General features: G+C 37.0%; 1 protein-coding gene across 5 annotated transcripts in view; it reads left to right on the forward strand.

Moving 5' to 3' along the window:
• Positions 1–26368, forward strand: part of LOC126967435 (dynein heavy chain, cytoplasmic) — a 104214-nt gene that overhangs the window by 14546 nt on the left and 63300 nt on the right. For 3 of the 5 annotated variants that reach the window (XM_050811893.1, XM_050811891.1, XM_050811895.1), the window contains exons 15-43: positions 614–720; positions 1548–1711; positions 2357–2462; positions 4293–4316; positions 6313–6468; positions 6729–6908; positions 7509–7652; positions 8088–8233; positions 8560–8709; positions 9859–9951; positions 10338–10552; positions 10869–10995; positions 11128–11230; positions 12148–12370; positions 13207–13354; positions 13920–14025; positions 14928–15137; positions 15512–15658; positions 16387–16559; positions 17366–17533; positions 18357–18522; positions 19385–19570; positions 21482–21661; positions 22112–22234; positions 22857–23016; positions 23520–23653; positions 24843–24966; positions 25707–25947; positions 26156–26270. In XM_050811893.1, coding sequence (XP_050667850.1) covers positions 614–720; positions 1548–1711; positions 2357–2462; positions 4293–4316; positions 6313–6468; positions 6729–6908; positions 7509–7652; positions 8088–8233; positions 8560–8709; positions 9859–9951; positions 10338–10552; positions 10869–10995; positions 11128–11230; positions 12148–12370; positions 13207–13354; positions 13920–14025; positions 14928–15137; positions 15512–15658; positions 16387–16559; positions 17366–17533; positions 18357–18522; positions 19385–19570; positions 21482–21661; positions 22112–22234; positions 22857–23016; positions 23520–23653; positions 24843–24966; positions 25707–25947; positions 26156–26270 — 4319 coding nt within the window. The remainder of the gene's footprint in view (positions 1–613; positions 721–1547; positions 1712–2356; positions 2463–4292; positions 4317–6312; positions 6469–6728; positions 6909–7508; positions 7653–8087; positions 8234–8559; positions 8710–9858; positions 9952–10337; positions 10553–10868; positions 10996–11127; positions 11231–12147; positions 12371–13206; positions 13355–13919; positions 14026–14927; positions 15138–15511; positions 15659–16386; positions 16560–17365; positions 17534–18356; positions 18523–19384; positions 19571–21481; positions 21662–22111; positions 22235–22856; positions 23017–23519; positions 23654–24842; positions 24967–25706; positions 25948–26155; positions 26271–26368) is intronic. The other 2 variants (XM_050811894.1, XM_050811896.1) reach the window with 1 other exon arrangement.

The following is a 26368-nucleotide window of genomic DNA, read 5'->3' on the forward strand; positions in this document are numbered from 1 at the left end:
CCATGCGTTTTTCATTTAATTGCCGCTACGGTATTTTGAACACCTAATATTTTATTTTGTGCCAGTTTGTGCCAGAATGTTGATCGTAATTAAATATGACTTAATTTTAAATATAGTATTAAAGAGCTTAATCGTTTGCCTTTAACACAGACTAACTTAACAACCCTTAAGGCGAAATTTATATGTTATAAAATATATTATAATTAATCTGTAAAGTTTTATCGATAGTAAGTAGGTAATATTATAAAAATAAAAAACTATTATAATGCGCTCTTTCCTCAAGTTTTCCATGTACGTTATTCCCAGAATTCGATTCTTATTTATTTGAATCAATAGCGAGACTTCGTAATATATTTTTTATGTTTTTATTTTCAATATTATCACTATTCTTTTCCTGGCTAGGAATATATATCTGCCGTCTACAATTATATAACAATATATCGTCAGTATCCATTATAATCAAAGTCCTAATATAAATTAACTTACGAGCAAACAGCCAAGTTTGAGGAACTTGTCTAAGTAGATATTGTGTTCAAGGATGCTGTAAACATCCAATGATTTGCCCCACTATCAATCAAAAATATTAAATATCTTAATTCCAACTGTTCTACAGGTAAAGGTTGGGAGAACCACATTGAGGGACAAAAGTTGAAAGCCGATGGAGACAGCTTCCGACTTAAACTGGACACTCAGGAAGTGTTTGACGATTGGGCTAGAAAAGTAAGAACAATTGATTTGGTTATTTTTATATTTATTAGAATATTAATACATAATTCGTGTTTTGTGCGTCAATATGAAACTAATATTGATGTGCATTAAATAATAAATATAATATAATAAATAATAATAATATAGTATCAATTACTAACAATTGCACAGCCTAATATTCAACGTCTCTCTCCGACTAGACGCTCGATCAGAATGAACACACTTTTTCAAAAGAATCTACATAACGGCATTTCGAATCGAACAACTTACTAATATCAATAAAAACATGAATCAATTACAATTACAAATAGAATATTATAAATTAAATAGAAATAAACTTGATTTAACTGTGTAATGACTAATTTGTAAAACAATAATAAATAATCATTAATTCATTACACTTGGTCGCGCGGGTAATCTAAAAGATTATTTTGAGTGGACTGTATGGAAAAAAAGGTAGCGGAGTTCGTCTCCTAGTAATACCAATTAGCTCAATGCAGTAAAATTCCAGGGACTAACCTTGATATCTTCTGCAGGCCTCGCCAGGACGTCCTTCACTTTATTACACCACAGACACAGCTTATTTTCAAATTAATGTAAATTATGAAGAGCTCAAAATATTAAATGAAAGTTTATAATATGAGATAGCGGCGCGGGCGCGTATCGAACGCACGTTTTGAGATGCGGGGGTCGACGTATACTCTTCACGGTCGCTTCGCGAATAATGCCGCGATCCAAGTTAGCCCTTTCATTCTATGCAATGAAGCTAATTGGCGCAACCAACACTAGTGATTGAAAAAATTATAGTGAACTCATATTAAACCTGACTTTTGAAATAGGTACAGCAACGCAACTTGGGCGTGTCGGGACGCATATTCGCGATCGAATCAGTGCGGGCGCGGTCCACTAAGACCGGAACTATTCTCAAGCTGAAAGTCAACTTCCTGCCCGAAATCATTACGCTATACAAGGAAGTGCGCAACTTGAAGAACTTGGGATTCAGGTAAAAAAATATTGGGTTATATTACTTAACAATATATGTTTGGGGAGTTACGAACTGAACATTGGACATAGATGTAAGGTAACATGAAGTGAAATATATCAATTTAAACTTGAAACAGGTTGGAAGATTTTTAGCCAAATTTATTCTTCTAATTGATCCTTTAATGGAGGCTCCATTTAATGTAACATTAAATATTTGGTAAATTGTCATTGTAATAATGATTAATTAATTAACAAATAGGCTTGTTTATTTATTAACTTAACAAATATTTATCAGAAGCATATATTTTTACATAATACTAGTGGACCCGACAGACGTTGTGTGTACAGGCCGTGTCTTAAATTTGAAAAATCGGTCCAGTCGTGAGGAGGAGTTCACTAACATACACATGAGCAGGAGAATTATATTATATGGACAGAATTGAGAATCTAAACCAATCTCAAATTCACTGGAACACACAAAATATCATCAAAATCGGGCCAGCCGTTTAGGAGGTAGTTCAATTGTGAATCTAAACCATTCTCCAATCCACCTGAAGACACACATAAAGTTTCATTAAAATCGTCCAGCCGTTTAGGTGCAGTTCAGTTACAACAGACGCACAAAAGAAATTATATATATTAAGATAACGATTACTTATTACAGAGTTCCATTGGCGATAGTGAACAAGGCCCACCAAGCGAATCAGCTGTACCCGTTCGCGATTTCCCTCATTGAGAGTGTGCGCACCTACGAACGTACGCTGGAAAAGGTTCGTACAATCTGATGTATCTTTAAAAATTACACGCAAATACACGTGTTTTATTAATTCACACGCGCATAATACACTGTTAGAACACCACTATTTCAGACGGCGCACTACATAGTTGAAACTTTTCTAAATCAGATTAAAGTTTATTTGGTAATAATAAAGCCAAAATTCAACTAAAAAAGAATACTATTTCTTTTATTTAACTTATATAAAATTCAGGTAGTCTTGATTGCCTATTGGCATAGACCTCCTCTAACCTTTCTGCCTTTGGCAACCCGGTTCCAGGTCACTCCTGCAAATTTGGCCAGGATGTCTTCCCATCTTTGGCGGGGTCTTCCCCTGTTTGTAATGCCATTCCTAGGATACCATTCTGTGACCTTTTTGTTCCACTTCTCCTTCCCTGGGCTTTGTGCTTTTCCTGATGTCTTCCAACCTAACTCAATCTTTTTTCTTGTGCTGGCATATGTTTAATTACTTGAAGTACCAATTAGTAACGGCCCATGTTTGGCTTCCGTACATGAGTTTATTTGGACCTACTATTTTATATTTTAGGTTTATTTTAAACCAAGGCACTATTTTGCAAAGCAGAGATTACAAAAGATTTTCAGAATATAATTTGATAATAAGTTTTTTAAAGTAATGTGCTCCTTTATGGTTGGGAGGAGCGACAGATGCTGAACCAAATTCTACTCAGCAAATCTTTACAAATATGGTGGTCTTAGTGCCCCAAATGTAAAAATAAATTTATTTTTATTTTAATGTAGCTTACTTAGTTTAACACAAAGGCCTATCGCAGCTTACACAGACTCAACGCACACGATGTACACTTTCGGTCATTTTGTCGGCAGAACTGTAGCGATGTACACGCAATGGAAGTACAGAGATAGCGGTGTATTATTTCGTACTTGAGCTATAAAAAAGAAGAAGAAATAGAGAATTTTGGGTTCATCCTATTCTTTCAGAACGATTATTAAAGGTACTGTTTGATATTAAACATTCAGGTCTAAAACTATATCCAAATAAATTTTCAGACTTCATTCCAAAATTTTTTTTTTAAATTTTTGATTATTAAAGATGTATCATACAGTGCTGGTCTGTTTTCTATTTCTTTAATCAATATCGATACATCGATGTCTAGCGCCATTATACACGCCAATCACTAGCAAGTGCAGACTACACACTAAAGTGAGCGTCGTCTGCGTTAGCGCGTGTTTACGCGAACGTTATATTTTTTTGGCGCACTTTTTGTGCTGCGCGATCTGTCAGATCTACGAGGATATTTTGTGTGTCAGACTTTTTGCGCGTCGTATGCGGTACTGCATATAATTATTTATCTAATCTAATATCTTTAAATGAGCAATTCTTGTATATATATATATTCTGAATCTCGGAAACGGCTCCAACGATTTTAATAAAATTTAGTATACAGGTAGTTTCGGGGGCGAGAATTCGACCTAGCTAGGTTTCAATATTAAAAAATGTAATTTATCCGTGTTTTATATATATATTATATACACAAGACTATAATAGCTCAGATGGGACATTAGGTGATCTGGAAAGCAGAAGACCCTTGTTCGAATCCAGATGTCCTATAGTATTTTTTTTTCAAGTTTTGTACATTCTTAAAAATCCGAGCAAGGTTCGGTCGTCCAGATATTGTTTTATTATCACAGACTAAAAAGTGCGTCACGAATAGTCTGTCGTCTGCGATAGGCCAAAGTATTATTATTATTATGTTTTTAGCTGTGGCATAGCTCAGCAATGTGATTATATTTGTAAATACAGGTTAGTTTTTAAAGCATACATTAATCTAGCATTTTATCCACGCAGCTAAATAATAGGAATCATACGAAGGTAGTTTGTTCTTTTTTTTATTCGTTTTATTACGCAACCTCATACCGTTATTCCACATTGCCCTATGCAGTATGATCTTGAAAAGGAGAACTTGTTTTATAAATTTTGGAACGCAGTAACATTTTCACAAAAAACATGAGATCGCCAAGAGCGTCTATTTTTTCTTTGATCAAGAATTTTGTATCGCGCAACGTGGAAACATTTTTATTGTTTATAATGTACTAGAATATCATGTAGTGAATACAGATGTGACAAGTATGTGATATGTAAAATATTATTTTATGTCTAATATTTTGAACTACTCTGCTTTATCTGCTTGTGTGTTTATAAATCTTAGTGTTTTCAGCTTCTAAGTATGTAATCATTTTTGAGTGGCTTATCAGAAGATCTTATTCTTACTTATTTCACACGCACACGACCAATCAGCGTTATAAACCCCCACGTTTAGTTGAGTATGGAACCTCGTGATACAATAAAATATTTATTAATATATTAAAATAACATATTTAGTATATGACGTCAGTTCGCAGCTGTAAGTTTGCAAACGGTACTATACTACTGGCAAACTATCTGTACGAACAAACTCACACAAATCAATAGTTATAGCGAAACACATTCGTTATAAAACTTAATATATTTCTAACATTCAGTAGTCCAATACAGGGGGCCTACGCCTAAAATCGATAGTCGATAAATCGTCGCATTAGTCGTGTCGAATCCTACTCTTAGTTACATCGTAATCAATGTCGAAACGATGATTGAACGAACGAAACATTATTCGATATTATCGGTCGTAACCCTACTCTTAGTTGAAAATGTCAGAGACGAATATTCGAATTTCACAAATAATCAAACGTCACTTTTACGATAATCTCAACGACACCTTCTAGGCTGTCGATGCTATTATCGTTTCAAGTTGTATAGATATATTTGCCATACAATATACATACTTTATAAATATTATTGAAATGATTATACGTGATTTACTATTCAACAGGATTTTTTTACTACTAAGTCATTTAAGTCATTTTGTTGATCGTTTATGCGTAGAAATAATGCAAATGGCCGCCTGAGAAATAGGAAGTCGACGAGAAGGGTTGAGTTACTTTTTTTTACATTTTACTTTCCGCAAGTTTTGTATTATTTATTCAATTTTAAATGGTCATATTATATTTATTTCATATTTTTTCAACATTTATATTATGTGTAAATAATACCAAATTGGTGGTGCAGAGCCTGACATGGTCCTTAGCGCCTAAACTATGTTTTGACTTTTGACACTTGACAGTGACATAGCACAGATAATGTTTAGGTTTGAACATATTTCATTCACACTAACATCTTAAAAAAATCTAAATATTAGTCTATGGTAACGATAAACGATAAGGAATTCGAACATTTGTTAGAGTAAGATAGTTGCGATATATTCGAATTATTGTCGTATCGTTCCGAATGTATCGTTGTAGATTTTGCGAGTAGACCTCCAGCACTCCGCGCGATCTATAGCACAGTGCAGAGTCAATATATCAAACTGTAAATCAGCTTCTTAGTACATAATACATATTATATTCTATCAGTTTATCATTCATTATCATACAATACCGTACACTATCACCCAGAAAGTGTGGTTGGCAATTTGCTTATTATAAAAAATGTTTCAGTGTGTCCTCCCATTTAACACCAATAACTCATTGCAGTTTGAATTTATTTTTATTAGAAATCAAAATAATAATATTTTATATAATAATATATAATAATATTTTAGACATAAAATAAAATGTGACATATCTAAAACATATCTAGATGCCATAGATATTGTTGTGTCTGAAGTGCCATGAAAAACTTTGCAAGTAATTAAATGATTCAACATCGAATTAAAATATGTTGCAAAAATTTAATGCTAAATTTTGTAATGTTTTACTATGCTTGTTTATTTAAATTGTCTTTTTAGAAATATATTTCTGTTATCTTATTAATATCTTCAATTTTGATGTAGATTCGCGACAAAGCTTCGATAATTCCCCTTGTGGCGGGTCTTCGTCGGGATGTCTTGAACCAGGTGTCCGAGGGTATGGCCCTGGTGTGGGAATCCTACAAGTTGGACCCCTATGTGCAGAAGCTGAGTGAAGTGGTTTTGATGTTCCAAGAGAAGGTAACTTACTTAACATAATGTCAGTGACAGTGTCACAGTATTTTACTTAATAGAACCATAACTTTCCACATTAAGGTAAGATATAACCATAATGACGAACAACACTATTATTATCATATATTCTGTTTAAAAGAATTAGTTCAGATATAGTAGACTAAAAGCATCAATCCATATCATTCAAAAAGTTTATAATTCATATTATTTTGAACATGACAAGCTGTTCTTATGTTTCACTACTACTTTTACTTTACATCAATCAGGTTGAAGATCTACTGTCAGTGGAAGAGCAGATATCGGTGGACGTGCGCTCGCTGGAGACCTGCCAGTACGCGGCGCAGAGTCTGGCGGAGATCTTAAACCGGCTGCAGAAGGCCATCGACGAGCTGTCCTTGAAGCAGTACAGCAACCTGCATGTGTGGGTGCAGCGGCTCGATGAGGAAGTTAGTAATCATTTGTTACTTATATTTAAATTATTTAGACAAACAATGGAATAGTGACGCTATTCCATTGTTTGAACAGTCCGTTAAATCGAATAAAATACGTAATTTAGTGCCTTACGATAAAATTTGAAACGTTACCATAATTTCGTGTTGGTAGACGATTTGCCTATGTTACCTTATTATTTAATGACGTAATATATGACTAGATTGGATTTACTTCTTTTAAGTAGTCGATTGGATTCAACTTTGTGCAATTTAAAATGGCAGATTTAAATCTTATTGGACGTCCCTAATAAAAATATAAATAAACAATTGGACCCTTCCGCGGGTGATTTTGTTACTCAATTATTTAAAATTAATGTAGAATAAACTAAGTTACTGCTAACATAAGCTACCTGTCTACCTACCTAGATACCTAATGAACTTTCGCCACATAATACATACAATATAGAATATTTTGAAATATTTGTCATAAATAATTATCATGTAAACATTCTTAAGCATTTAGAATAAAGCTGCTGCTGTTTAGTATCAAGAAATATTTTTAATATTAAGATAATCAATGATGAAAGGTTAAACATGAGTGGGTGACCATGACAGGTAGAGAAGAGCCTGGCGGGTCGGCTGCAGGCTGGTCTGGAAGCATGGACCGCTGCACTGCTGGGCAAGGTCAACGAGAAGGATCTCTCGATGGACACGTACTCACCTACCGAGACCACACACAAGCCGGGAGGAGAACCAGAGGTAAGAGTACATGCAATGCGTCAACAATCACAATTTGTTCATGTATCTATTTAATTGTTATGTAATTAAATAATATCTAATTAGATTTTTTTATCATAGATTATATTTTCCAGTTTTCTTCAATTATAGTAGGAGACGTAATGACAGTTATTGAGAAGCAAAAATGTTTAAGGTTGTTTGTTTATGTAAAGAGGTTGGATTCCAGTACAGAATTTTAAACATTGAGTGTGACTGGAAATGTTAGGAATGCTTGATCACTGCACTGAACAAGACTGACCTCTTTCAAAGAGAAGCTAAAATAAGATAGATAGCTTGCATAAAAGAGTTGACGCGAGTAGAAGCTGATGAAGTACCAATGTTGTATTGTGATTCCATTTTACACAACATTAATTTTAATCTATTCATAAGATCTTAATAATATAGTGTGTGTCGCAGATCGCTTGCGTGGTGCACGAAGTTCGTATCACGAACCAGCAAATGTACCTGTTCCCCTCGCTGGAGGAGGCGCGCTTCCAGCTCATGAGGCAGATGTTCGCGTGGCAGGCCATCGTCACCAGCCAGCACCGCTTGGAGAGTGCACGGTTCGTTCATCATTCGGATCAGATGTCTACGCAGCTCTATTTCTTTGCCAGTATAAATAAATCATATCAAGCCTATTTCATAGGCTATCATTCATTTCATTTTTCGTCATTCACAATGAGCTGTTGATCAAATTCATACTATAAATTGGAGTAGGCGCTAAAGTCTATATAATTGTGTAGTTTTTATCAATATGATTGATTACCATAGTAAGTCCCTATCAACCAGTTGGGGTTTTTAGTCCGACGTGCATACATTAAATCGATAATTAGTCTTCAATTTGATACAAGCCGCAAAAAGTGTGAAAGAAAGGTGATGTTTGTGTCAGGTACCAAGTGGGCGTGTCCCCCGCACAGACCGTGACCTACCGTACGCTACTCACCAAGCTGCCGGGAGGATCGGCGCCGCTCGAGAAGGCGTACGGCGCCATCGAGATGAAGATCTCGGAAGTGCGCGACTACGTGGACAAGTGGCTCCGGTAACTAAACTACTTTTAAATGCTTACTAGAAACATAAGTGTATAAAAATTATTAAAATCATAAATATTACATTGTCATATTTTAAATTTTAATAAAATAATTTAATATAAAAGGTAAAAACACCTTAATGAACAATAAATTTTATCATTAGGTATTAAATAATACTACTTACTTATTATTATTAAAGATGAAAACAAAATAAAATTAAAAAAGATAAAAGATTATTCACACGCATTGCATTAATGCAATCTTAACACAATTTTATAATCTCCGCGCATTGATAGCGTGACAAGACGCCATCGGAATGATGTTACGCAAACTTAATGGTGCTCCCACACTCCTGTTATAAAATGCTTATAAACATTTTCAAACATAATTACTTGTTATATTATATATACTAGCTGACCCGGCAAACATTGTTTTGCCATATAAAGTATAATTCACGCGATAGTTTTATAAGTAATAAAATATTGCCTATATTATAGCCTGTACATCATTTTGTTTTATTGTCAATAGTTTTTGCAGCGCACGCAAAAATAGGTTTTCGATTGTGTTACAAAATAGCAATTTTATTACGGATCCCTAATTTTGAAAAAAAAAACATAGCCTATAGCCTTCCTCGATAAATGGACTACCCAACACTGAAAGAATCATTCAAATCGGACCAGTAGTACCAGAGATTAGCGCGTTCAAACAAACAAACAAACACTGCAGCTTTATAATATTAGTATAGATTACACTGATGAAGATGCTTACAAACGTTTTATAACATTTGGAAACATGATAGAACAGGCCCCTCCCCTCCCTACTCTGCTGTCTTCTGTATACAACATGTTTACAAACAAGGTATAACAAATATCTTATTTGTTACAATTTGTTATCAAACAATTTTGTTTAGAAGTGCTTACAACATTACCTTACATGAAAACATTTTATAACAGCAGTGTGGGAGTACCTTTATAAATCAATAGTACTGTTTACAAACTGATGGCAATTCCTTGATCGTCCCTGTTCCAATGGGCGGTTATAATAAATACTTACTACCCAAATGAATACTAAAATTTATAAAATTATACTGTGTTTATTGAAATACAACTGAGGATCTCATCCATTATATAAAATTCCTGAAATGATATTATGTTTGACAGTTATCAAGCCTTGTGGGATCTGCAGCCTGAAAGCTTGTATGGTCGTCTGGGTGAAGATATCTCCCTGTGGATCAAGTGTCTCAATGACATAAAGTAAGTTTTATTATATTTGTTTGTCATTTATCCTTTAAAAGAAGAAATGTGATATCATAATTAATTATTACCGGCTCTTTTGTCTGTTGTAAACAGTTACGTGTAAACATTACTGTGTTTCGGCCTGAGGGGCGCCGTAGCTAGTGAAAATATTGGCCAAATGAGACTTAACATCTTATGTCTCAAGATGACGAGCGCAATTGTAGTGCCGCTCAGAATTATTGGGTTTTTCAAGAATCCTGAACGGCACTGCATTGAAATGGGCAGGGCGTATCAATTACCACCAGCTGAACGTCCTGCTCGTCTCGTCCCTTACTTTCATAAAAAAAATCCTGGGCACAGGAGGTTTTATTAATTAATCATAATATATTGTTGCGGTTTGACAGGAAATCGCGAACGACCTTCGATACGTCGGACACACGGCGCGAGTACGGGCCCGTGGTGATCGACTTCGCGCGCGTACAGAGCAAGGTGGCACTTAAATACGACGCGTGGCACAAGGAGGTGCTGGGCAAGTTTGGAGCGCTATTGGCCGGAGAGATGGTGCAGTTCCACGGTCGGCTGGCCAAGTCGCGCGGCCAGCTGGAGCAGCAGACCATAGGTGACGTAACTACCTCCTTCATGTACTTTCTTTGAAATACACAATATTTTCTTGGCTGTATGGTTAACTTGCCTTTGCTTTTTTCATTGTGAATCATGAAATTAAAAAAGCAAGCATGAAACCGTTTCTATCAATAAATGTTCAACCAGTAGTGTGTTGTAATAATCATGTTGAAAAAATATATTGTAAATTATCACTAGCACATATTAAAGATTAAACAATCAATATCTTATAATTTTTAACCATTAAATCTAAGGATCCGTAAGAAACTACTTGAGTGTTCAATCTAACCAGAATTGTTCTCATTCGTAAACAGAGGCGGCATCGACTAGCGATGCAGTGTCGCTCATAACATACGTCCAGCAGCTGAAGAGGGAAGTGCTGGCGTGGGAGAAGCAGGTTGACGTGTACAGGGAGGCGCAAAGGATTCTGGAAAGACAAAGGTACTTATGATATTCATGTAGTATTCAAATAAATATTACCATAGCAATATTGACGACCCAAAACAATGCTATACATTGTAAAAAATCGTGAAGATTTTTGACAGTCACAAAATGCAATAATTATTATTACAGATTCCAATTCCCAACTAACTGGCTGCACGTGGACAATATTGAAGGAGAATGGAGCGCTTTCAACGAAATCATGCGTAGGAAAGATTCTTCCATACAAACTCAGGTTTGTAATATTTTGAATAATTTTAAAAATGTTTATTTATCTAACATGTTAGTTAACTATCGGCATAGACAAATAATGATAAAAAATAATTAACATGTTTCTTCAGGTTAACATACATTAATCGCTTAAACGTACGTAAATCATTTTTAATAAGGCGGCCGTATAATATAATATACAGCACTAAATATTCGGGTTGACAAAGGTGGTGATTTATCTGACTCACTAGTGAAGAAAGCTGCAGAAAGATCTACCATTGAAACATTATTTTCTTTGGGCTGCCGAACTGTATCAGAAATAATCTAATATTATACATAATATCTAATTGTAGGATTTTATGAACCAAACAGCACTAGAAGAAAATTAAGGGAAAAAACAATTCTTTTAGTTTTTGATAAAAATCATATTGAGAACGTGCTCTTAAAGCAGAAATACGATCCTGTATACTATACAAAAAGGCTTTCTCAGATATAGAATCTGTTTTGGATAAGATGAACATTCTGAGCAAATGTAGTTCGCTCCACAATGTATCAGGCCAATTTAGGACAATATGAATTCACTCAAAGGACATTACTAATTTCAGTAAAGGGGCCATAAAATATGACAGATTACTCAGCCAATCAAAACATATATAAAAGGTGTATTTTGTGTTTTTTGTAATTCGAGTCTGTCTGTGATGCAAAGGTTGTCGGCTTATAGTCATATATAAGTTTATATGCAATTATGTTAGCCTGAACCTAGGCCATAAATAGGGATGCTCTCGGGGCGAAATGCATGTTCGGTAAGGGCAATACTAATGCTTCTGCTTACTCACTGTATTAAATTCAAATATTTTTATTCTATTAGGAAATATGAAATTTCTTATTGAAAGTCAAAAACTCTTCTCTACCTCTTGGGAATAATCTCTGGTCCGTTAACAGGTGGCGTCGCTGCAACAGAAGATCGTGGCAGAGGACAAGGCGGTAGAGGCGCGCACGGGCGAGTTCCTGGCGGAGTGGGAGCGCAGCAAGCCCACGGACGGCAGCACGCGGCCCGAGGACGCGCTGGCGCGCCTGTCGGCCATGGAGGCGCGGTACGCGCGCCTCAAGGACGAGCGCGACAACGTGGCCAAGGCCAAGGAGGCGCTCGAGCTGCACGACACAGGTCTGGAACCTATTGTAGCTTTCACGGTTCTATGATATGATAATGAATGAGTTCCTGGCGGAGTGGGAGCGCAGCAAGCCCACGGACGGCAGCACGCGGCCCGAGGACGCGCTGGCGCGCCTGTCGGCCATGGAGGCGCGGTACGCGCGCCTCAAGGACGAGCGCGACAACGTGGCCAAGGCCAAGGAGGCGCTCGAGCTGCACGACACAGGTCTGGAACCTATTGTAGCTTTCACGGTTCTATGATATGATAATGAATGAGTTCCTGGCGGAGTGGGAGCGCAGCAAGCCCACGGACGGCAGCACGCGGCCCGAGGACGCGCTGGCGCGCCTGTCGGCCATGGAGGCGCGGTACGCGCGCCTCAAGGACGAGCGCGACAACGTGGCCAAGGCCAAGGAGGCGCTCGAGCTGCACGACACAGGTCTGGAACCTATTGTAGCTTTCACGGTTCTATGATATGATAATGAATGAGTTCCTGGCGGAGTGGGAGCGCAGCAAGCCCACGGACGGCAGCACGCGGCCCGAGGACGCGCTGGCGCGCCTGTCGGCCATGGAGGCGCGGTACGCGCGCCTCAAGGACGAGCGCGACAACGTGGCCAAGGCCAAGGAGGCGCTCGAGCTGCACGACACAGGTCTGGAACCTATTGTAGCTTTCACGGTTCTATGATATGATAATGAATGAGTTATCATTAAAAACGTAAAAGAAACATACCGACTAATTGATAACCTCCTTTTTTGATGTCGGTTAAAAACCGTTATTCTTCATTTGAAAGAAATATAAAGTACAGTGGCAATATGGGAGCAATTTTGACATAAATTAATTTTACGTGTACAGTGAGCTCAGCGAACAACGAGCGCATGACGGTCGCGCTCGAGGAGTTGCAGGACCTGCGCGGCGTGTGGTCCTCGCTCAGCAAGATCTGGACGCAGATCGACGACATCAGGGACAAGCCCTGGCTCTCAGTACAGCCCAGGAAACTGAGGTATACTTCATTATTTCAATCTTAGGTATTTCATGTGGAGGAGGATATTTTATATTAGTATAAGCTGCTTTTTAACGTAACTATCACACATTTAAATAACATAATTTTTAAATATGTAATTAAAACACGTATAATAATATCAGAACTTTAAGATTAATACACTTAAAAAATTATTTGTTTATGTTGATGGATAGACTATGTACCGTATTTCTGCTGCGCATTATCTAGATCCAATCGTTATTACTAATTTTGAATGCAGTTATTTTGAGAAAGCTTATTATATTATTCTGACATTTATCAAAGATTTTTTTTTATACAATAAATACAAACAATCATCTGGTCACGGTCGGGTCACCTGATGGTAACTGATCACAACTAAATTTTTTATTGCATCGCTGAAGAAATCGCATGTGCTGTGCATCTTTTGGAGTGTATCTGGGTTTTCTTATTGATAACTATGCAATACTGACCCGAAAACACAGCGGAAAAAGGTTATAGTTTGGTATGTAGGTTCAATTATATGAGCATACTAGTATTATTGATAAACTATTATATGTTATTATAGGCAACAATTAGAAGCAATGTTGACGGAGCTGAAGGAATTGCCCGCCCGACTGCGCATGTACGACAGTTACGAGTATGTGAGGAAACTGCTGCAGTCTTACACAAAGGTATGATTTGAGAACTCCCAATTAATCCAAAAAGGATTACTGCCCATATCAAGATGATAGTCTTATGCACTAAAGTACACACTTTATTACAATGCAATCACTTCCACGCGTTTTACCACTCGTCCCTAGGAATATCGAAGAGACTCGAGTCGTCTCGCAATTATTATTTGTGCATCAGTATTAAACAAATCATATCTTTCCTTTATGTTGAGAAGTATCTGTTGGTCAGTCCATGGACGCAGTTCGAATCAAACACACACTACAAGGCCGATAGTTGGTAGACCTGCCAGTGCATACATGCGTTAAATGTAATTTGTACTCTTTGGGAATATAGACAACAAACAACAAGCTATAAAAATTGTTGACTGCTATGGATATTATATTATTCCCGCTGTTTATGCGTGGTCCATGCACACTAATAACAGTCGGCTGCCAGATGCAAACAGACGCTGCAGGCGAACTGTCATGATATATCATTATTTCCGCCGGTAGACTTCCACTGTTGGACAAAAGCCTCCCCCAAAGATCGCCATTACGATCGGTCCTGCGGTGCCCTCATCCAACCTATTCCGGCGATCTTTACCAGATCGTCGGTCCAGCCTACCAACACTACGTCTTCCGGTACGTGATCCCAATTCGAAGACTTTACTGCCCCAACAGCCATCTGTCCGTCAAGCTATGTGCCCTGCCCACTGCCACTTCAGTTTCGCAACCACCTGGGCTATGTCGATGACTTTGGTTCTCCTACGGATCTCCTCATTTCTGATTCGATCTCGTAGGGAAAATAAAGGAATGATGTTTCCCCACCCTTATATATAGCTGATGTTGAGAAGTTGGTTTACAATGTTATCCTATGCCACTGCGGTGTCTGCGGACTTTACGTGTATGATGTTTAAACACAGGTGAACATGTTGATCGTGGAGCTGAAGTCGGATGCGCTGAAGGAGCGGCACTGGCGGCAGCTGTGCCGCGCGCTCAAGGTGGAGTGGGCCCTGTCCGAGCTGAGCCTGGGCCAGGTGTGGGACGCTGACCTGCTGCGGAACGAGCACACCGTGCGGGACGTGGTGTGTGTCGCGCAGGGAGAGATGGCACTTGAGGAGTTCCTCAAATTGGTAAGCGCCAAACCGTGTCCTTTGTTCCTTGGTGTCGTATGAGAGCGCCGGTGATCACTTATCAATAAAAATAATTTAATACAATTTAATCAGTCATCCATACATTTTTGACCAAAGATATTAATATTATATTTTATGTCTGTTTTGGAAACTGTGATAATTGCTAAATTATTACTTATATTGAAGATGGTACCCCAAATGAGACAAATAATTAGAGTGCAAGATCCACTTTATATGAATTAGAGCTAAAATTTACACAGGAATAACTTATTTTAATGAATAACAAACAAACTGAAATGACAAGGTTTATTGTTAACTTGAACTCAAAAACTGCTCATAATCCAAGTAAATTTACTCAAACAATTTCTTTCCAGGTGCGCGAGTCTTGGCAGAGCTACGAGCTGGACCTGATCAACTACCAGAACAAGTGCAAGATCATCCGCGGCTGGGACGATCTCTTCAATAAAGTGAAGGAGCACATCAACAGTGTCGCCGCCATGAAACTTTCTCCTTATTATAAGGTTTGCTGTATTATGTTTACACTTTCGATAATTTATGCGTCTAGATAGGCCGATAGGTTTGTTACTTTAGTGTGCGTGACAAGCTACGTCTTAGACTCGCGATTTGTATGTCACTTTGTGTAAATGTGCATGTATTGCTCAAAATAGAGATGAATCTCAAAAGAATGATGAATGAAATTATCTGAGGTTGAACCAAATGTAATTTTACTCAATTTTCATCTAAGTCAGTGTTATAATGTGGGAGTGACTACATTAAGACTGTAACTCCTTCAAGTCTGAACTATCAAGCCAATTTTGTTGTAGACTTTTTTATGGTATATTCATTTCCCTAGGAAGCTCAATATAACACCAAGCAGTTACTATGGGGATTTACATTTTAATTCCCAGAAATAGGCTTTAAAAAAAAACAACTAAGGTCACTTACAGATAGGAGCTTTGTTTCAATTACTCTATTTTGAAAAAAATATAGGGTGTCCTTGTCCAGAGAACAACCGCAAGATATGCAGGTGCGTTTTGGCGCAAAAGCCACCGGCGTTGGCCTATTGTGCCTTATTGCCAAGATATATGTACTTGGATGTATATTCAGCATATAATTTCCTATTGTGCTTCTCAATTTTATATTTTGACCAATATGTGGTAACAGCATTTTTTAGAGAGTTATGTAATATAGTAAAAAATCAACAGTCACATATTTATCAAACAAATATAAGTATTTATTACTCTCATAGGTGTTTGAAGAGGAAGCACTAACCTGGGAGGAGAAATTGAACCGCATCAACGCACTGTTCGACGTGTGGATCGACGTTCAGCGCCGCTGGGTGTACCTCGAAGGCATCTTCAGCGGGTCTGCTGATATCAAGACCCTACTGCCGGTCGAGACTAGCCGCTTCCAGAGCATCAGGTAACTGCTCGTAATCATCAGCACTTGCTTTAACTTGACAATACATACAAGCTATGAAAAGAGAAGGCAGTATGTCTTCTCTTTTCTTTGGGTTATTATGTTATATATATTGTTGTTAGTATAAAGTACCAAATCACCGTGAGCGTCATAATAAAGCTCAAGGTCATCCATCTTTAGGGTGATGTAGAGCAAATCAGAAGAAATGAGAACCGTAGTAAAACCATGGTAACGCACCCTGCCTAAATCGCAATGGGCAAGGTAGTGCGCCAAAACGATGTCTTTATGTCGTAGGATGAAGGAGTTGGTAGATGTCCCGTAAGGTAGACATAGTAAAGGTCGCAGGAACCCGCTGGTTCACAAACCATACAAAAGCCACAGCTACTGGCTGAAGTGATGATGATATATCGCGGAACAATTCATATTTAACTTTGATTATTTGTGTATGCTTAAAGTCCATGTTGCTCGAAATTTGTAAACGGCTATACGCTGCGCCATCGGAATTAATTATATATTCGACTAATACAGTGCAGTTTTAATGGCTTATTCTTATTATATTCGGGAACATTTGAGAATATGAAAGCCATATTACGAATCAACTGATTGAACCGAAATTTTCACTTCTATTCACTAACAGTTGACATCAATATGCATATGCATGTGAGCATGTAAGCAATCGTTATAGTATTTTATTCTATATTTTAAGTATAATATTTTAGTACTTTTTTTCGAAATGTCTGATTACTAAATCATAAAACGTCGATTGTGAATGATGATTTTTTATAACATAATAATATTATTTGGTGCAGTTCGGAGTTCTTAGGTCTGATGAAGAAGGTTAGCAAGTCTCCGATGGTGATGGACGTGCTGAACATCCCGGGCGTGCAGCGCTCGCTGGAGCGGCTCGCGGACCTGCTCGGCAAGATACAGAAGGCGCTCGGCGAGTACCTCGAGCGGGAGAGGAGCAGCTTCCCCAGGTGAGGGTCGGTGCGGCGGTGATCGACTTTATTATAAGCGGCATTAGTGTCAATATGATCTGTATCGTAACCGTATGTATGAGTACCTGGAGAAGCTTATAGTTGCAAAAAAAATATTCTTTGCAAGTTTTATCACAAACAAATATATACTTGTATTTGTGTCAATTTAATTTGGCTTGCTATATATTAGTTTTAGCCATTCTAAATATTTTAGTTTTAATAAAGGAATAAACCTTAACGGTTCAAAAAAAATGATGTCTTGTCGCAGCCAAATAAATTACATAGTAAACTCATATTTGTTGTGTAATCTAAAATGGAACGACCTTTTACTCCTAAACATGGCAACTAAAGAGGTTACTTATCAAAGGTTTTATTTAAATTTCATACTCGCTTGCAAATAGAAAGCTATTGTTTTTTGTTTGTTCATTGACATAAGCAACATTTGACCTGAAATAATAGGCGGCATTTTATTTATTCAAATTTTAGATGCGAAATATTACGAAATAATGTTTCAAATATTATTTCTATGCTAACTAAATTGCCAGTCTAACCCATTTCTTTGATGGCAACTAAATTTCATCAGGGGAATGTTGACCAAAGCTGATCTAGGTTTAAATTCTACGACGTGGATAAGAATCGGGAAAGAAAAACTCTCTTTGATAGATTTAAAGCTAGTTAAAAAAGCTAAGGATGTGGAAAGTGGAGATTCGTAATATTTAGTTATATTATAGTAGAACATACATTTCTTAGTGTTCATCTTACAGGACTAATTAGAATAAAAATTTAGTTAAAATAATTACAATAAATTAATATCCGTGTTCAGATTCTACTTCGTGGGTGATGAAGACTTGTTAGAGATAATTGGCAATAGCAAGAACATAGCTCGCCTCCAGAAACACTTCAAGAAGATGTTCGCTGGTGTTGCGGCCATCATTCTCAACGAGGACAATACCATAATTAACGGTATCGCGTCGCGGGAAGGCGAAGAGGTGCTATATTTGATAAGACTATCTGAATTATTGATTTATTTAGAGCTTGGAATGATCTATACTCACCAAACAAGTCAATGAAAATTAATAATTATGTGATCATAATGAGCAACTTTTTTTTTGAGCAAATTTTGCAAAAACATTTTTGATTATCTTATAATAGAGAGAAACAAATAGTATTGTACTATTATAACTTCTAATGTAATATTATGTAATAATAGTACCCTTTTTAAAAGACTACTTTAAATACTTGGAGAGTTTCTTACTACATTTCGTCTCTCTCAGAGCACGTTTTGATTCCGAAGGGGTTTTACTGACATCAAAAGGAATTGTAAAGGAATCAATATTATTAAATCTTTTTGACGGGTTGGTCAAATAATGGACCCTTATATATGGTCCCTGGTTTCTTCCACTCGCATCAATTCTTTCATACGAGCCAAGCAATGCAACAAACCTGCTTATTTATTTTGCTAAACAGATATCTATTACCTATGTGTATTTATTATTAATTACATGAATACTTTAATATACTGCCAAATTCCTGTTTATGGCTTCATTGTGCATTATGATTAATAAACGAACACATTTTTTGTTAAACAAAGTGACGAGCAAGACATTCACGTGATGGGAGGTATTAGCCGTGCCCATTACAATACAATGCCATACAGGATTCTTGAATGAGCCAAAAAATTTTGAGCGTCATCGCAATTGTTCTCGTCACTTTGAGGCATAAGTAAGATGTTAGTCTCATCAGATACAAGTCTCATCGAGCTTAAACATAACTGCTTCACACAATAATATCTGCCTACCGCTATGGGATATACGCGTCATTGTGGGATGATGATAATAACTTTGTGTCTAGGTGTACTTTACGTCGCCGGTGTCGACGGTGGAGAACCCGAAGATCAACTCGTGGCTGTCGATGGTGGAGCGAGAGATGCGCGTGACTCTGGCGTGTCGGCTCAAGGACGCCGTCGGGGATATCAAGCAGTTCAAGTCGGGCGAGGTGGACCCCGTCAAGTTTATAGATTGGTGCGACAAGTATCAGGTACGCCGTGCATACCGCCAAGCAATGTGAACAAAATGCTTACAATTCATTGGCATTATTAACATTTACATAAATAATAATATTGACACACTTAAACACAAATTATCTTGCCCTATACCGAGGCATAGCCTGTACTGTGGGTACAAGACAACGATATATTTAATACTTTAACATACATAAATACATATAAACATCCATGACTCGGTACCAAACATCCATATTCATCATATAAATCATACCTAAATTTTGAGTGCAATATGCACTTAAAATTTAGGTAGGTCTGAGAATCGGACAACATCTATTTTTCATCCCCCTAAATGTTAAGGCTGGTCCACACGATATTTTTTTTAATTTTTTTGACATTTTTTTTTAAATTTGTTTGACGAGAGTCAGCACTAAAAATACATACAACTTGAAATTTTCACCCATCTACGATCAACAGTTACTTTTGTATCGCCATTTTAATATCGGCAATACAATGTTTGCTGGGTCAGCTATTACATGACACGTTGTTTGTCCGCGATGGACTCCTAAACTAATGAACGGATTTTAATGGGGATTACTTCATGGATTGCAGGTTAGTCCAACTTGGGAGATTGGATGGTTTTTATTTCGATTCGGGAGCCATAATTATTTTTATTTCCAGTATTTGTTTTGTATAGACATATTTTCTATGAGATAATTTATTGACGCACGGTTTGTAAAACAATTACATTATAACACCTGGGAGCATATTTTACTAAATAATTCTTGATGTTATTTTATTTATTATATACAGAACAACGTCTGTCGGGTCAGCTAGTCTAATATATAAAATTCTCGTGTCACGGTGTGCGAGACCGTACTTACTTTTGTATCGCGATTTTAATATTATTCTAATCCGTCCACAGACACGCATAAAGAGTTGCAATATGGCAATCGAATATAATGATTATTGTAGTACCATAAATTTTATGTACGATATATTTGGTAGGTCTGAGAATCGGTCGTCATCTATTTTTATACCCTAAAAATATTAATTATTTAATTTTTTTATTACTTTATATGGCAATACAACGTTTGCTGGGCCAGCTATATAACTATACTAATGAACGGATTTTAATGGGAATTACTTCATGGAGTGCAGTTTAGTCCAACTTGAGAGATAGGATAGTTTTTATTGTCGTTTTATCTTATATTATCGTTTTGGGACCCATTATTATTTTTATTTCCAATATTTGTTTTGTACGCACATATTTACTGTGAGAGAATTTAATGACGCACGGTTAGACAGTTCTGCTTTGAAACAATTTTATTATAACAGGGAGCATATTTTACGAAATAATTCTTGATGTTATGAAATATTATTGACAAATTGATAAAAAACAGTATTTTATTTATTATGTACAGAACAACGTCTGTCGGGTCAACTAGTATATCTATATAATAATAATAAATAGCAGGGAGATTCGTAATTATTAATTGTCCAATAAGGAACATGCCACATCTTGAGAATATTGAGCTTTGGTGGTGGGTAAAAAAATATCGTGGTAAAAGCCAATGTTGCGCATGTAATGATCCCCCGCTGTGGAAACTTGTTATATACAACATGAAATTGACATAAATATTGATCATTTACAACGTCGCCAAAATTCGATATCTGTAATCTATTTAGTTACCAATGACTCGTTATACACTAAAACTGTACTATAATCGCACAAAATTTTTACTTCGCTCAGTTACTAATGCATCAAAACCACCTCTATACCTAAATGTCCCCTAAAGATTATTCTCGAATGATGTCGAATAGTATAGTCAATAATAATCATAATTAATAAACAGGTAATCAAGTTGTTTACGCCGTAGGTTAAGGTCGACATTCCTTACTAAAATTCGAGGTGACCTCTGTAACAATATCATGTGTTTATTCAGGCCCAGATTGTTGTGCTGGCTGTGCAAATCCTTTGGTCTGAAGACATGGAGGCAGCGCTAAGTGGCGGCACCGAAGCGCTGAAGCGGGTGTTGGCCCACGTCGAGGATATGCTGAACATCCTCGCTGACTCCGTGCTACAGGAACAGCCGCCGCTTAGGAGGAAAAAATTGGAACATCTGGTATGTGGTACATGGGTATAGAACAACAATCGACGTCAATATTTTGATTCTTCAATTACTTGAATCGACAACAGCAAACCACAATAGAACCATGGCATAGTATAAAATGTTATAGAAATAACTTTTTTGGCGAAACAAAACACACAGCACACATTTACATCAATTATATTCGATACGCCCAAGGCGAAGGTGCGGGTCATTAATAGAGATTAATATAAAATAGTTTTTTTTTTTTTTTTCAATAGTCTTAAGTAGTGGTAAACATATTTCAGCACTCTGTGGCATGTCCATATTTGTTTTGAACATTAAGGTCTTTAATATACTTAGTTAACTTCTAAAGAATACCAGTATCTTCAATTGAAATTCAATACAGATACAGAATACTAATCAGTAAATCAAATCATTACGCTGGAATGTAACTGTATCTATATCTGATAATGTCTGTTCCAGATTAACGAGTTTGTTCACAAGCGGACAGTGACGCGCCGCCTGATCGCGTCCGAAGTGAACAGCCCGCGGTCCTTCGAGTGGCTGTGCGAGATGAGGTTCTACTTCGATCCTAGGAACAATGACGTTAGTATTGTGACCATAAATATGGACTAACTGATAGTACATGAAAATCACACACGATATTTTTTAATTGTAAAGGTTTAATTGTAAAATTCGTGGTGCGCATGATCAATGTAACAGATATTGGTTCGCGTTTCTACAGTCATATTTTAATTCGCATGTCTGCCTAGAGTTACAAGGGTAGGTTAGCTTTGGCTCTGCTATGCGTTCGTTACTGTTTGACTGTATAAGAACTATCACTACTAACTTCGGGAGTGTGTGATGAACAAGCAGACTGTCCATTTGACTATATAACATGACATTATTTGCCACACCGTTATCTGTGACAATATTATCGTAATGTAATTATAAGTCGTAATGGAATCAATCACTAAATGGTCAAATTCCGTGTCCATATACTATAACGTATCATGTTGAAAGAAATAGTATGTGTATCGAGGCGAGTTTTTGTATCTGATTTTCTTCCCTTGTCGTTGCTTATAATATGTAGGATGAGATGTAACGAAATGTTATGCGACTCCAAATCGCTCAGCACTTGTCACTGTGAGACTTGATATAATTTGACTTAATGGCTAATTATTATAAGAAACTGTAAATAAATCATTTACATGACACATGCTTGTAGGTGCTTCAACAACTGACGATCCACATGGCGAACGCCAAGTTTCTGTACGGCTTCGAGTACCTGGGCGTGCAAGACCGGCTGGTCCAGACCCCGCTCACGGACCGCTGCTACCTCACCATGACGCAGGCGCTCGAGGCCCGCCTCGGAGGATCGCCCTTTGGTACGCACCATTCGACTACATTACTTCGTTAGGAGCATAGCACTATGTTTCCTTACAATGCATGACTACGTTTCAAGTATATATTATAAGCTTTAAATTGTGTGCGGGTCACGAGATAGTAAGTGATTACTACTAACCAGCTGTCTTGCAATACCAAATAAATCACACCCCCTTTTTTTAAAGTAACATCGTGTTTTTGTTCATTCCCAAGTTTAGATATAAGAGAATGTTTCTTGTGAACCGCGCTGTATAAGACAGCCACGCGACCAATTCGCATGTATATCATTTCAGTTGGCGTGAGGTCTTTTCGGATTTTCCGCCAGCTCGCTGGCTTATTAACAAGAAAGATTATAGAAACCGTTTAAAGCGAGAAAAGTTAGCTTATTGGATCTGTATTTTGAAATATTTATTGGTAATTTTTGTACGTGGTAGGTTGTTGTTTTTTTTTTGTTTGTAACTTTACCCAGAACAGATAATGTATGTTTTGTTGTATGTGGTGGCAGGTCCGGCAGGTACAGGCAAGACTGAATCAGTGAAGGCGCTAGGTAATCAGCTGGGTCGCTTTGTGCTGGTATTCAACTGCGACGAGACTTTCGATTTCCAGGCTATGGGCAGGATCTTCGTCGGTCTTTGCCAGGTATGTTACATCATTTTTTCCACTCCTATACTTTTATCCGCCATTTATACAGCCATGATCACTAATATAGGTACATAATTGAGTCTTTGAAAAGTCTATGCTAATCCTAAAAAAGCCTAGTAACTTTATACCGCCATAAAAGCACAGTTTTTTTGGTACCACAGACAACTAAATCTAGGTGAGGTTATAGTAGGTTCATAGATATATTAGGTAATACGTAGTCCATATACACATATAGTATATACACACATAATATTTACATGTTTAAATCATTAGAATCTTTGAGTTTCAAGTGATCTAACTAGTAGAAGTTCGAAGTAATTCCGAAAAAACACTTTTTTCTGGTCTTCACGGATCAATGGAATCGATCGGTAAAGCCGTTTAAAAGTTATTCCAAAAAATTCTCGTGATAAACAAATTTTCGTAGTCTTTTTTTAGATTTCTTCACTTTCACACACTCACATACAGGCGTAGCCGCCCTCAACGAAGTAATGCCTATCGGCGGTTCCGTGGGGGGACGAAGAGTTTGACGTCAGAGGAGGTTTTTTAGTTGGTATGAGTGTAGGCATCGGTGTACGTGCCTTTTTTGTAGGTACCGATGTCGTATCGACCCAAAAACATCGCAGTAGGAAAAATCATTCCACAGCTTGCTTAACATGGAAAACGGTTCCTTGAAATCCGCACTGTGGATTAACACCATGTATCCTTATGGAATTTCTTGCTCGTTCTTTTGTGTCATTTCCTTGACCTAGATTAATAAAGTGATTTTGATTTGATTGGACACTTATGAATATCAAATGTTTTTTTTTTACATTTACCACCATTTCGGAAAAGATTGAGCTGCAATTATAAGATGATGCATAAACTTATTGCCACTATTTTATATAAATATTTACAGCTTCATCATTTTACAAATTATTTTAATTACAATATTTACATATATTGTGATGCAATGAAATGTAATTTCTTTGACCTAAATGAATAAAAACAAATGGAAATATCTTTATTTCAGTAACAATTACAAGTAACAAGGTACTATCATAATAGTGGATGGAATAAAGTGATATTGATATGATTTTAAGAAAGACACTGTCACGTTAACTTTTGATTTTATTAACTAAAGTCAACTAAATATACATATATATTATATATGACATGGGCAAATTCATATAAAATCTTGGTTGATAAGGTCGGAGCTTGGGGATGCTTCGATGAGTTCAACCGTCTCGAGGAACGGATGCTGTCAGCCGTGTCACAACAGGTGCAGACCATACAAGAAGCGCTTAAGAGTCATCAGGAAGGAGACAACACTGGTAACTATTATTTGTATATCGCCAAGCTAGTGTCGACTTAAGTTTCAAGTTCAACTTACAATACAAGTTTACATATTATTTCTGTGCCCAAAACAGACAATGCAAATGTAATATTTATTCAAAATTGTGTGTTATAAATACATTATCAGTATAGTATTACAATAATAATATTTTGGGAACCAATTCAGCTACGGCTTAATATTGGAATATTACATATTTTATAGGTAGAAATTTGCTTATAACATTTACAAAATATATAACATATATCAAAATCTATCGGATGATTTTTCTGTCTCTTAAAATATTAACTGTGTAGCAAGAATTCATTTCTATATGCAAACAAATTTTTATTCCTATATAAGAGAAAGTGATGTTATATTATGCTCCTTTTCGAAAAGTGTCTTCGTATTGGTATGAATGGGGTGAACTGCTTCATTTATTTCTAATAAATTCGGTTTGAATATTTTGATGGAAAGTGGTGCAAGCCAGTTATAATTTATTTGATTATGACATCCTTAATGGCTGTATTGTAATTTATTTATAACAATAAAAAACACAATATTTTTATATGCCCCTTTTATTGCAATTATATTGTTATTTTCTCATACTTGTAATATATAAAATGTATCAGTAGGGAAGTGCAAACCGCTACACGGTTGTAGTGAGCCCGTCGGCTTCAACCACATACTGCATCCTCATAGGAATCACTAACGGTGAAACATTGACTATTTCCGTTCCAGCAAAATCCATAACAGTAGAACTAGTCGGCAAACAAGTCCGCGTGAGTCAAGACATGGCGATCTTCATCACGATGAACCCGGGCTACGCCGGTCGGTCCAACCTGCCCGACAACCTGAAGAAGCTGTTCCGCAGTCTCGCCATGACCACGCCCGACCGGCAGCTCATCGCTGAGGTCATGCTGTTCAGCCAGGGATTCAGGACCGCTGAGAAGCTCGCCTGTAAAATTGTGCCGTTCTTCAAGTAAGTATATTTGATTCGAACACAGACATAGTCTCTCACAATTGCTTCGAAATTCGTTCGCTGGGCAAAGCCGAAACTTGCAAACTACATTTAAATGCATTGACATTTACGCTGGGCCTTTTGATACCCCACCGGAATTTATAATTTAATCCTTCGTACAGTTTAACCATCAGGTAACATACAATCTAATCTAGATAAAATATTTCAGGCTTTGTGATGAGCAGTTATCCAACCAGTCTCACTACGACTTTGGTTTGAGAGCTCTTAAATCGGTGCTGGTGTCAGCCGGTAACGTGAAACGTGACCGTATACAGAAGATTAAGGTGATTTTCATTATATTTACTGTGTTGTATACTAGTTCATTGACAATCGTTCAATCGAACAGGAGCATTTTTGGCGCAAAGGCTAGTGGAGTTTCTTC

Source organism: Leptidea sinapis, chromosome 13 (assembly GCF_905404315.1).
Source record: "Leptidea sinapis chromosome 13, ilLepSina1.1, whole genome shotgun sequence".
NCBI lineage: Eukaryota > Metazoa > Arthropoda > Insecta > Lepidoptera > Pieridae > Leptidea > Leptidea sinapis.